Here is a 12,682-nt window from a genome sequence, read left to right on the forward strand (position 1 = left end):
TTGTATTTGAGAACTCAATAAGAAGGATATGTAGGTCACGTCATGACAAAATAGATTTTATCAATTTTGTCATTGGTCATGCATCACAAATTTGTGATCCCAGTCCACAGATCATATTACCTAAAATATTATAGTATTATTTTTTCGCGATGAATTACAGGCTTCTACACTAAAGCACGGAAGCTGTATGGTCCAATGACCATGGATAATAATATCAGGCGGACAGCTCACAGCGGTGATACCACAGATTAAAAAAAATTTAATTCAAAATATCTGTGCCCATGTGGTGATAACTGATGTCTGATATCATAAGAGTATACCTACCCACCCATTTATCTTGGAGATAATAAGTGATAAAATATTCTCAACTCGAGAGCTGTCCTCGTCCAGTTCGTGATAATACTATTGATGTTCTTTAATGTTGATATAGTAATCTACCTATGTTAATGTTTGACCAATAACTATTAACTATACCCTATTCTCTGTAGTATATAAATATATAATATGTATAATTCAATGATATGTCTATTATGTGCTTGACTAAATGTTATTCGTTTTGTCACTTTATAACCAATTGCATAAACATGGTGTATTTAATTTTTGTAATTGGTTAGATATGTAAGATCATTACTTTGAAACGAAAACCACTAAAAGTTTAACATGGCAACTGGTTAGTAAAAAATTACTATTCACAATACTTAATAGGTGTCCTGTGTTAAATTAGACGGGTGTTCTACACGTAAAACTTTCATTCAATAAAGAAATAATCTGCCTTGCTCACTATTATTTATTCTATTAAAAACAAAAGTAACTTGATTTTTTTAATATTAGGAACAACTAGAAATAAAGTCGCGTTAGCTCCTGGTCATTCATTAATGGACTGGATTCGATTGGGTAATTCCGGAAGTGATTTAACTGGACTGGGTGGCAAACTCATTTCGGTTTCAAGATCAGAATTAGCCAGACATAATAAACGAAGTGATGCTTGGTTAGCTATACGAGGCACTGTGTATAATGTAACCCGATATATGGATTTTCACCCGGGAGGTGTTGATGAATTAGTACGTGGTATTGGTACAGATGCTACGAAATTATTTTCTGAGGTAAGATCAACAATATCAGACAAGCAATTAAAACCAAAGTAGTTGTGTTCACTATTGACAAATTGTTTACGGAAGATTGTAACACTAGATACATGCCTGGGTAAACTATGAGTCAATACTTCAAAAGTGTGTGGTTGGTCACCTAGTAAACGATGAAATATATAAACTACCTCAGGTATTAAAAACACCGATAGAAGATGATTTAAAGATGGATTGGTTTCAACAACTTGGATTTTTATGTTTTGTATTTTACACAAAGTCTTCTTATCCCGAGGTATTTTTTACAATGGTTATTTTTCGTAATATTGTTTAATAAATATATTATAACCTAACTTTTATAACTTTTGATTTTATGTTGTGTTCAAATATTTTAGGTATCAGTTAGTTTAAAAAGTGCTAATGAATTTTATTATAATATTAATGGGAAAACCAGATATGTTAAACTTCATAATAACGTTAACTGGCCATGTAATGTTAAAGTTGTAGCTGAAACTGGAAAAATTCAAGTGAAATTGTTTAAAAAAGTATTAGCACTTTGGCCAACCTATGGCAACATATCTCAGGCTAAATTTGTTCAAATTGACTTTTGGAAATGTATATTTAGAGAATCCTACAAAGTTACCCATAATGTTCAATTTTTGTTATTTAAGTATGAACAACAAGTGTATAATCATGTTTATCCTGGTCAACATGTCTATGTTAAATCCAAATTAAATGGTAGGTTTTGTAGTTTTTTTTTGGTTGATTTGTATATGTTTTCTAATTTCCTAACAGCACTTGAAATTGTTTTAGGTTGTGATATTTCAAGACCTTATACGCCTGTTTGGCCGCTAGTGGATACCACAGAGTATGGACGAATAGCCGAGGATAATTTGTGTTTATTAGTAAAAACATATCCTAATGGTACTTTAAGTTCACATTTATGTTCTTTGTGTCCAGGTGACTTTATTGAAGTTAGTAAACCACAGGGTAGTTTTGAATGTTGGACGTTGAAAACAAATCTAATTTTACTGGCTGCTGGTACAGGCATAACACCCATGGTTCCAATTATTTGGAACGCTTTACATTCACCGATTAAAAAGTAATACAATATAATTTTTTCAACGTACTTGATAATAATAAACTATTTAATAATAGGTACCATGTCACCTTGTTATACTGGAACAAAACCGAAAAATGTATAATTTGGAAAGAGCAGTTGAACGAATTATGTGCCAAATATACATCTAGGTAATATTTTTTATAATTCCAATGCTCCTTTTTTTCGTGTGAATTAATAATTTTTTAATTTGAAAATAGATTTATTGTTAAACACATTTTATCGGGTGATGATAACCAGGAAAATACACAAAATGGACATGTTGATGATGTATTAATTAAAAAATATGTTCCAGCACAATCCAATAATGATCAAATGACTAGTGCTATTTGTATATGTGGTCCATTGGGATTCAATCAGTTATGTGAAAAGTAAGACGCGTAGAAGGTATATATTTAGAATTAATACATTTTTCACTAACATATTTTTCATAATTTCTTACAGGTTTATAATCAAACAAGGATATTCTGCCAATGATTATTTTATTTTTGGGTAAAATATAATAATAAAAACAAATGTGTACTTTTCTATAAACAAATAAATTATACATAGTATACAAATATATCACAAAGTATTATTTAATTATATCTCATATTGGTTGGAAGTATTATTATTTATCAGCCACTAATGTACCACTCGAGAAAGTAGAGTCCGAGTTCAAAAATATAAGTGTTTTTTAACAAAAATTGTGTCTGAATAAAAATAATAGCAAATAATATGGACATTAATTAGTAACAAATAGTATGTACTTTTTTTTTTTAATATCACTGTGGTCTTCAAGTTAAACTATTAGAACGAGAAAGTTGACAGCTTCAATACCCAAGACTGTTAAAAACAATAATATCTAATTTAAATAAAAACATTGAAAACTATAAAAAAAAAATATAACAATAAAAATAAATAACTAATTATTAGCATACATTGTGTGTGTGTGTGTTTATATATATTGAACTTTAATCTGTAAGTTTTTTGAAATTATCAATCTTTTTTCAACAATTAAAATAATTGAACATCATAAAACAATAAATAAAATTTAAAAACCGTATGGGCAAACATGAAGTAATGAAAAGGTTCTAATTTTGTTAACAAACAATTTAAAAAAATTAGGTATAACAGTTATAATAATTTAAAATAAAAATTGTATGGTAATTAGATTTAACATTGAATGAGTACCAAACGAAGTTGTAAATAAAATGAGAGTTTACATGTTAATAAAAAATAAGGTGTTTATTTCATATGATAATACAAAGATGGATACAGTATATATTATATATATATGGTATGCACACTAAATTATTGAAAACATAACAAAAAATATATTTTATTTTGTAAAATAGATATTGAGCAAACATGTTATATATATTTATATAAAAAAAAAAAAGGAATACCCAAAACCCACCATCTCCACAGAACAGTTTAATAAACTAATAACTTAGAAAAGCGCATACAATAACTATTTTCACCAAATCAATTAAATAATATATAAATGGTAATCTCTAATAAATATATATGAAAAGATACTAAAGTTTTTCTGGTTATATAATAACTGATAATTAATAAGATTTGATTAATATCAAGTTAAAATAGAACCTGATAACTATTATAATATATTATGTGTTCATGAAAATTTAAACCCGTTAGCTTTATTCACATAAATAAGTAAATTTTGTATTAGTAAACAAGATATAAAATGTATTAGACTTCAAAACAATAATAAATAAATAACAAAATCCAACTTGGTACAACAAAAATTAAAACCAATACAACTTAAAATTATTTGAGTAAAATAATATATAATATAGATTATCCTGCACACTACTATTTGTTTAAGATAAGACCTTTTAACTTATACAAACAATACAATCAAATACAAACCACCGTTAGTTATGCCTAGTTTTCTTCCTTGTAAGAAATACATATTTATGTTTTTACTCTCAACAATAAAAATATGTACATCATAACATCTAAAATCTGTACTACATAATTTTTTAATAGAAATAAAATATGCATACCAAAACACGGGTATTTGAATAAAGACAAAAAAAACACCCTGTACATAATAATAATAAGATAATTTTAATTGAAGGTAAACAAATTAATTTAATTTTTAAATGGTAAACATTCATTTCACCAATGAGTATGATTCATGCTTGATTGTTCAACACAATACCCGTTTTGTAAACAATACATATCTTATTTCACCATTAAAACAGCCTTACAAAATGACTATTCATTCGTCCATCAATGGCGCATACATTTATAGATAAGTAAATAAATTATTAACATTGTAAAACAGTCTGTGTGTGTGTGTGTATGTGTGTGTGTGGTAATAAAAAAACCATGTAGTATTTCCCAAGATATCATAAAATACTCTTTCTAATAATCATAAATTTGTAATATGTGATACAACACATAAATAACAGTGCTATTAAGCATATTTTAATAATACAATTTAACTTAAAAAAAAACACCAAATAAACTATAAAAGAAAAACAGTCGTATTATCACATCCAAACAAAATTATCAGTTACTGTATTCCCATGTGTTTCCATGTGCTGGTTAAGTAAATTACTATCAAAAAATGCTTGTCCACAAGTTACACACTCGTAGGGAGCATGCACTGTCCGCTCTTCACCGTGTAAATTCTTTTCATGCCTTTCAAGATGAGCCTGCCTAGAAAAAGTCTTACCACATGTGCCACATTCAAATTTGGTTTCCTCGATGGAATTAGCATTTTCGTCACCAGACTTGTTGATCCTTCTTCTTGCCAATACAGGTTCCACTTTATGAATACGCTTCAAATGCCGTAACAGATGGCTTCGGCGTGAAAAGGTTTTCTTACAAATAGTGCATAGTGTACTAGGTTTGGACCTTATTTGGTCCGAATGCTGTTCACTGAGTTCAAGAACACTTACTGGAGGTAGAAAATCAGATTCATCTTCAGAATCCGAGGGATTTTCCATTTTAATATTGGCTTCTTCAACATTAATTTCTGAAAGAGTCACTTCGGGAAGTATGGATGTTGACGATGAAGGGGTAATGCCATTATGAATATCCAAATGTTTACGCAAATGTTCATGGCGAGTAAAACACTTACCGCAAAGCAAGCAAGCAAATGGTTTTTCTTCTAATGGGTTATCTAATGATAGTGCATGTTCGTGGGCTCGTTTTCTATGTCTGAACAAATGTTCTTTGCGTACAAAACTTTGTTTACAAATATCACAACAAAATGGTCTAGGCATATCAGTAGAACTATGACAACTAGGTATACACATGAGATGTCTAGCTAAATGTTCTTTACGTATAAAACGCTTACCACATTTTTCACAAGGGAATGGCCGCACCGTGCTGTGAGACAGCATATGTCTCATAAGATGTTCTTTGCGATTAAAACCACTGGTACAAATACGACACACAAATGGTTTTACATCTTCGTGAGTCATTTGATGTCTTTTCCATGAACTGCGACGAGGGAAAGATTTACCACACGTTGGACATATAAATAAACGTTGTTGGGATTCTATTTCCGGTGGAGGTTGAGGCTCTTCCTCGTCACGACCAATGCCTTGATCAAATTCATAACATTCCCCACACAGTGAACATGGAAATGCACCTTTATTAATAATGTAACGTCTATGTGTCACAATAGTTGGACATGGCTCTCCTGAAATAAGGTTTTCTTATTAAAAAATATTAATTAGTTTTAATGTTAGGAAGGTGTCAGTGCAGCCCATTTTAAGGAGTAAAGTATACGCAATTTTTTACAAAATCTTAACTTAAAGCTTAAACTGTGATGTGTAATTATTAGTTCAGTAGTTAGGACTTTTTTTGGTAGTTAAATTATTTTTCGGACTATCACAGCATCCGCGACAGCGATTAAAACAATTTTTTCCATAAAAACTTAGTTTTTTAGATCCAAACATACGGCTTACTAAGTGATTATAGAGCAAAAAACCTTATAATCAAAATTAAAGAAAACAGCACTATTAAGGGCACCTTGTCCCTCGAAGCCCTTTTTTTGTTATTTCAAATAGGACATTCATTAATTTATTTTTTAAATAATACAATTTTGGTCAATTTAAACCCTGCAACTTCCAAAAAAATGAGTTTTTCGAAAAAAAAATGGCTTTGAGATGCCCTTCAAAATATTGTGTTCTTTAAATAATCTAATAGGTATATAATATATTACCAGACATTAATTTGTCAATGCTTTTTTCGAAGACGTCCCACATAGGTGGCAATGCCTCTCTTCTAATGCGTAAATTATCAACAATATCTTTATCTGCACTATTAATTTCATTTGGCAACTTTTTACAGTTATTGTACTCAACAAGATAATCACCCAAGACACCAGTAGGTCCATTTTTCCTATAATTTCGGTAAAAAAAAAACAAAAAATGTTATATACATCATGCCATTATACATATGACACAAAACATATTTATAGTAAAAAATTATATCATCTTACAGTGGATCAAGACTAAACGTTTCTTCTTTCATTAATACATAGTCTTCGGGTGATGGTTCACCAAGATATACTTTTTTTGTACTCTCCATGTTTTCTAATATATTTTTATCTTTAGCTAAACAATAATAATTTATACAAAATTATAATTTTTTTTTTTTAATTTTAAAAGTATTTACGATTTGACCAAACTTACATATATACAATTTGCTATGTTCTTCATCTTCATCGGTCATGTCAATAACTAAATTATTTGTAGATTCATCGCCGTCGTAATTCTAAAATATAATATAAACAATAATAATTAGGTGTTTTATTAGTATTTAACAGTTTTAAAACCAAATATAAATAAAGCATTAACTCTTTTTAAATTTATATATTATAAAATATATAATTTATATTGTTTTTTTTTTGTTTTCAACAGAGCTAACTAATTAATTAAGATAGATGAATTATGAATTTAAATTACTTTTTCGTCTCCACTAGCTAAATCCATATTGTTCTTCAAACACATCTCATAAAACTGATCCCATTCATTTAACATGGTAACACATTTTGAACAAACAAATTTAGACATATCATCATGCTCCATCACCTAAGAAAAAATTAACAACATTAATATTAAAAACCTACAAAATGTACTGCTAACATAGTTGTTTCAACCAGATGTGAATTTAAAGAATTTTTAGCATACGGCATTAAACATTTTCTCATTTTATCATAGTATAAATTTTCAAACACAGATAAAAATCTGAATGGCAAACAATCTATGAACTTAATAAAAAATTTAAAAATTAAGCAGGCTATATCAAGACAGAACCATAAGTTTTTAGCGTGAAAATGTTGTGTTTAAATTGAGATAATTAAGGGGATTGCATGCGGTTGGTTTTTAAGGAGTTTTGTATAGGCAATATTTAAGAAAAAAGTGGTTTTAATAAATTTCGATCATGTCAAATAATTTACTGGTTAATTTGTATGAGATTCATGGTTTTATTTTTAATTTAAATTATTTTGTCTATGAGTAAAACCATTTTAGTTTAAATAACATACATTTTTTGTTCCATCGCACAGGCTGAACCAGTGATCCGATTAGTAATGTGAAAAAAGATTTGAATTCTTTGTGAAGTCTACTTATGATCGGTCAGGATATTTTTTTGATATCTAATTCCTAGTATGTATCAAACATGTTTGAACATTATATAAAATGTCAAATTTTAAAATCAAATTTGGAAAGGGTTAAAAAAAAAATTTTAAAAAGTACCCTGACCGATCAAAAGTAAACTTCATGTCGAATTCAAATCTGTTTTTAGATTGCTTATCGGATCACTGTTTCGGTCTGTGCAATGGAATAAAAATGATGTATTATGACTGAAAAAACCGACCGCATGCAATCACCCTTAAAATAACTAAACACGATTTTTCTTATTTTGTATCTTACAAATTTTTGATGAGGTAATACTAACAGTGGGTGTATTTATTTCTTGATATTACATATCAGTTATCATTAAAAACAAATATTTAAAAATCAAATAGTCATTAGACCATGGTTAGATAAAATTTGCTTATTTAAAATAGCAATTTAATGCAAATTGGCAATCAATAATTTGTTGTGTGTGTAAACAAATGATTTATACACAAAATCAAACGAGATAAATACATAAAAAATAAATCTATAAATTTAAAGCATGCCCATCAGCCAGCACGTTACATTAAAATTCCTACAAAACCGAACGTCCTTGAATCAGCTAAGGATTTTTAGATGTTAAGTATGGGAATACTAACTAAGATTATTTTCATAAATAATATAAATGTCAGTTTTCATTGGGATTAAGGTAATTTCAAAATAAAATTTTAAATACTATCGTACCACTATTTCAGTTTTTAAATAGGGGAACCTATATTGAAGTAGGCATTTTTTTTCAATTGAAACGTCATATTCTTAAGCTGAGCCGATAGTCAATTTGAACATTTTTAAATGATAAGGTATAATGATTGCCACTTGTAAAACTTCTTGTGTCAAAAATATACTAACTTATACATTTTTTTTAAGCTATAAAAAATAGACTAAAAAAATAATTGATACAATTTTTTAATTTTACTTTTTTGGGGTTATTTTGGTTTATTTAGCATAATGAATTATCACAATTGAATTCACAGGGAATTTTTGTTTAAAGACTAGTATTTTTTTCAAATGCTACACCGTCACATCTTGTATATGTATTTTGCATTTATTAAATTTTTGCTTTAAAGCACAGAATTATTACCAAGCGTATCTAAGATTCATGTACTATGGTCAATGGCGTTTGCACCATAACATGCCGTCACAATGTTTATTGTTAGTTAAGAAATGATTATGTACTGTGAATACCAAATTAACTGAATTAGGTAATTATATCATCATTCATAACTGTTTAGAGGACATTGAACATCCAATTTACTAGCGCTAAAACATGCTAATGCAGAATGTGTTTTACTTGCTCTGTGATGATTTTAGAGCAAAAATTCTTACAATGAAAACAAAAGATGACAAGATGGAGGCAATGTCACATCTTTTCTTTGATAAACCGCACATTTAGCTTAAAATTAAACATTTTAAATCACATAATTTTACTTTAATTATATAAGTATAACTTTTTTATGTTTATTATTGTCTCTGAAAAGTTTGTAATCTTTCGATTTTATAATATCTACTAAGTGTTTTTGCTCTAAAACCAATATGCACTGACGCTAAAACGCATTCTGCATAACTGTTAAGATGAAAAAAATTGTTTCAATCACTGTCAAAATGATGTGAACCACCGTTTATGGGGTTATAGGAAATTTAAGTATATTAAGTAAGATTATGTAAATTTATTTTTGAACTCTTAAATCTCTGAACTCTGATTAAAAATTAAAAACGTTTTAAATATTGTGATAATACTGTTTTTAGATACTGCCGAAAGAAAGTGGTACATGATTTTGAACTTAATTGTGGCATAAAAAATACACAATTTCGTTATATTGATTTAATAAAAGACTGCAATGGTAGTACTGAAGACTAGAGAGTAGAGACGCGATAGGTCGACGAGTTTCAAAAAAATAATAAATTCTCAAGACAAAAGCGCATCTACCTATCACGAAATGGGCAGCAGCTGTTTCGCTTTCGCCTGTTCGTAACAAATATTACTATTAACAACGCGGCGGTCGCCGCAGTCGTTATCAGGTGACGCAATCGGCATAGATAAAAAACGATAGGAAAATTCGAGGAGAGGAGTGACGATAATTTGTTATTGTTGTGTTGCAACTTGCACTCGAAGTACGCGAAAAGGCGAACCAGAATAAAACAGTATTATTGTTTCCTCGTGCACAAGACATCATCTCACCTCGATTCGCAGGTGTTTGACGATGGTGTCGCGTATGCTGGGGCGTGTCCTGTAGACCTGTCGCTCATCGTTCTTGCAGTCATCTTCGTCGTCCGCACCGGCGGCCAAGATCTTGTGGCGTTCGAAGTCGGCCGGTATTCCGCAGCATAGCCTACAAGTGGCGATCTTTGTCTCGCTCTCGCCGTTGTCGCCGGCCATAACTTGGAAAAAACCCGAATTCGCGATCGACGTTTACGCGCCGAGAAACGTAACGTCAAACGGACCAAAAACGACGTTTATGTAATTATAGAGCGGTGTGCGCCGGACTCGACGATGGGCCACGTAAACGTCGACGACGGTGTCACGGGTGCGAGAGAATCTTATTATGGCGGCAGCGGCGACGGCTAAACGATAATGGATGAAAAAAAAGGGGAAAACTGTATAGAAAAATATTTGAAGAGGAAACGTGATGCGCTCCGGCAGCCCGCGGGCGTCGACCGAGGAGCGCGGCGTATTAAAAATTGGTGGGGAGGGTTCGACAGTCGACTCGGCGACGCGGGCACCTGAAACGGTTCGCTGCCGCCGCCGACACCGGCCCCTACCCAAAAATTTCCCGAGAGAATAATTGATATCGGGCGCCCGGCCGCCGCCCCCCCTTAAAAGCGTGTGGTGGGCCGGATACGGGAAGGTCGGCGGGGACATGGCGCTTAGAGTGGGGAGGTGGCGGTCGCGGTGACGAAAAAAACCTTATGGTGTATGGCAACGGCGTCCGCGAGCGCCGCCGCCGCTCGACGCGCATCACACGAAAATAAATTCCGACCCTGGGGCTTTTGCTCGCAAGGCTTCTATTTTCGTTAAAACACTACCTCCTCAACTTGCCGGTTTTTCCCGGGACAACTCTCGTCTGGGAAAAATGTGGGAAAAGTCAACCACCCCAAGCCCCCCCCCCTTTCTGTAGGCCGGTTCAATTTCAAGTACTTTAGGTTGCACAAGCGCCTTTAACCCTTGTTACAGCTCATAAATCACATCGCGACAAATGTTTGACGTGACCACTAGATGCGGCTGAATATTATAACGATGCCCAAACTCAGAACTGTAGTATTACTTCAGTGTACATGTTTCCTATTTGAAATCATTTGCTATTAAAACGATTAACGATTAAGTTCAAAGTTCAAACCGCCTCTAGTAGTGTTAACCGCGATAATTATATGTATACAAATAGGAATTTGAATTATGTATTACATTAATGTTAAAGTTCTGTTTTTAGTACTTATGAGCGCGCTGGAACGAGTCCTTTGAAACGGGCTTTGGATGACACCCTTTAAACCTTAGCCCATGTATGTGTCGGCTCGAATTTAATCATTATTTTTACTGTAAATGTAAATTATTTACTTTAAACTTTATTCGTAGGTATTATTGTAGTTTAATTGCTTATTTTTGTATTTTTATTTATATATTCTATGGTGCTGCAAAGCTATACGATAAATAAAAATGAATACATTTATATTTTTAATGGTTTCAATAAATATTAAAAATCGTATTTAAAAATATATATATTATGTAGGTACTTTATACGTATTCTGTTCGTTTACAAAATTACTCCATTTTACCTTAGGCATATAATGAAGCTGGATTTTCAGGTGGGGCCGATTTGGGGAGTCGATAAACGAGTAGACATATAGGCACATGGTGACACCTTGTGGTTTTTCAACCAAACATTATAGCTAGCGAACGTGTATATTATAGCTATCCAAACAGAATTATTATGCCATTATTATACGTATTAGTATTATACACTTATATTTTAACTAACTTCGCCGCGAAGCCCTCCCCCCCCCTTATCCCGATAGATGTTTGTGTGGTCGGTATGCGCAACGATAAGCTGCACAGGAGGCCTCGACCAAAATATATTACCTCGTACACGTGCTACCTAGTCAATCTAGTTTAACATGAAAATGGCCCGAACCCGAGTGGAATTGGTTGTGTAATTTTATGTATATGAATTAGAAATAGCAAAATCTGAATTTAGTTCTTGCCAGGATCATCGTTAGTATGACCGCCTAAATGTATCGAGTACTTAATACATATTGATTACTAATGCAATAATAGTAATAATTATAATTTGTGCTGCCCAACAACAATTATTATGTAATACATTGTAAAATACTTTATTTACTTAAATTGTTTATAAAAACATATGGTGAGTTTGATTTGAGAATAAATTAAATAACCATAAGGGTTGATTTGAGTGACATCTCTAGTCGCCCTAGTCTTAGAATAGATAAATGTTAACATAAAAATATTTATTAGTATATAATATAATGAAGTATGATTCACGAAAGGTTGACCTAGGAAATTATTTTATATTTAAATGAAGTCATTTATAATACAATAATGATAAAAAAAAATGTAAAAACGACCATTGATAATTATTAATTACGTTTAAAAAATAATTTTAAAGTAATTTACTCATCACAATTCATTAACAATCGCCAATTGCATTACTGATTGATTAATAGGCTGTACCGTATACCGTAGGAACAACATGTTTATTTTTATTTAGTGACAGTAAAAATTTTAAAATAGTCAAATTTTTACAATTCTCATATCATAATAAACTAGAGGAAATAGGTATAATTATTTTAATCACTCAGATAAGCGTCGAATATTATCG

The 12,682-nt window shown here is 31.1% G+C and overlaps 2 protein-coding genes across 3 annotated transcripts; one reads left to right on the forward strand and one right to left on the reverse strand.

The window, feature by feature from the left end:
• Positions 1-294: 294 nt before the first annotated feature.
• LOC126839083 (cytochrome b5 reductase 4) lies at positions 295-2,772 on the forward strand. Its single transcript, XM_050574038.1, has 8 exons — positions 295-670; positions 832-1,103; positions 1,192-1,377; positions 1,478-1,820; positions 1,896-2,184; positions 2,241-2,333; positions 2,403-2,573; positions 2,647-2,772. Exons 1-8 carry the CDS (start codon positions 661-663, stop codon positions 2,696-2,698), a joined length of 1,416 nt encoding a protein of 471 aa, XP_050429995.1. The 5' UTR covers positions 295-660; the 3' UTR covers positions 2,699-2,772.
• A 280-nt stretch (positions 2,773-3,052) lies between these two features.
• LOC126839082 (zinc finger protein 84-like) lies at positions 3,053-10,555 on the reverse strand. Of its 2 annotated transcripts, none has more exons than XM_050574036.1 (6): positions 10,030-10,555; positions 7,137-7,262; positions 6,864-6,945; positions 6,671-6,785; positions 6,392-6,570; positions 3,053-5,866 (listed from the first exon to the last, which is right to left on the reverse strand). In XM_050574036.1, exons 1-6 carry the CDS (start codon positions 10,225-10,227, stop codon positions 4,707-4,709), a joined length of 1,860 nt encoding a protein of 619 aa, XP_050429993.1. In that variant the 5' UTR covers positions 10,228-10,555; the 3' UTR covers positions 3,053-4,706. The 2 variants fall into 2 exon arrangements, with proteins under 2 accessions (XP_050429993.1, XP_050429994.1); XM_050574037.1 differs by lacking the exon at positions 10,030-10,555 and adding an exon at positions 8,932-9,520.
• Positions 10,556-12,682: the final 2,127 nt, after the last annotated feature.

The sequence above is a fragment of the Adelges cooleyi genome, unplaced genomic scaffold, assembly GCF_023614345.1.
Source record: "Adelges cooleyi isolate 19-005CV unplaced genomic scaffold, UGA_ACOO_1.1 ACOO_flye_CR_arks_rails_tigmint_CR_PRNA_30, whole genome shotgun sequence".
Classification (NCBI taxonomy): domain Eukaryota; kingdom Metazoa; phylum Arthropoda; class Insecta; order Hemiptera; family Adelgidae; genus Adelges; species Adelges cooleyi.

Bases quoted from the DNA above. Each gene is read 5' to 3' on its own strand.
- LOC126839082 (XM_050574036.1), bottom strand. From the start codon at position 10,227: ATGGCCGGCGACAACGGCGAGAGCGAGACAAAGATCGCCACTTGTAGG. The intron at 7,263-10,029 runs GTGAGATGATGT...ATTTTTTCTTAG, and splicing joins TCAAACACCTGCGAATCGAG to GTGATGGAGCATGATGATAT. The intron at 6,786-6,863 runs GTAAGTTTGGTC...ATTATTGTTTAG, and splicing joins ACATAGCAAATTGTATATAT to CTAAAGATAAAAATATATTA.
- LOC126839083 (XM_050574038.1), top strand. The intron at 1,821-1,895 runs GTAGGTTTTGTA...AAATTGTTTTAG, and splicing joins TGTTAAATCCAAATTAAATG to GTTGTGATATTTCAAGACCT. The intron at 2,334-2,402 runs GTAATATTTTTT...ATTTGAAAATAG, and splicing joins TGTGCCAAATATACATCTAG to ATTTATTGTTAAACACATTT.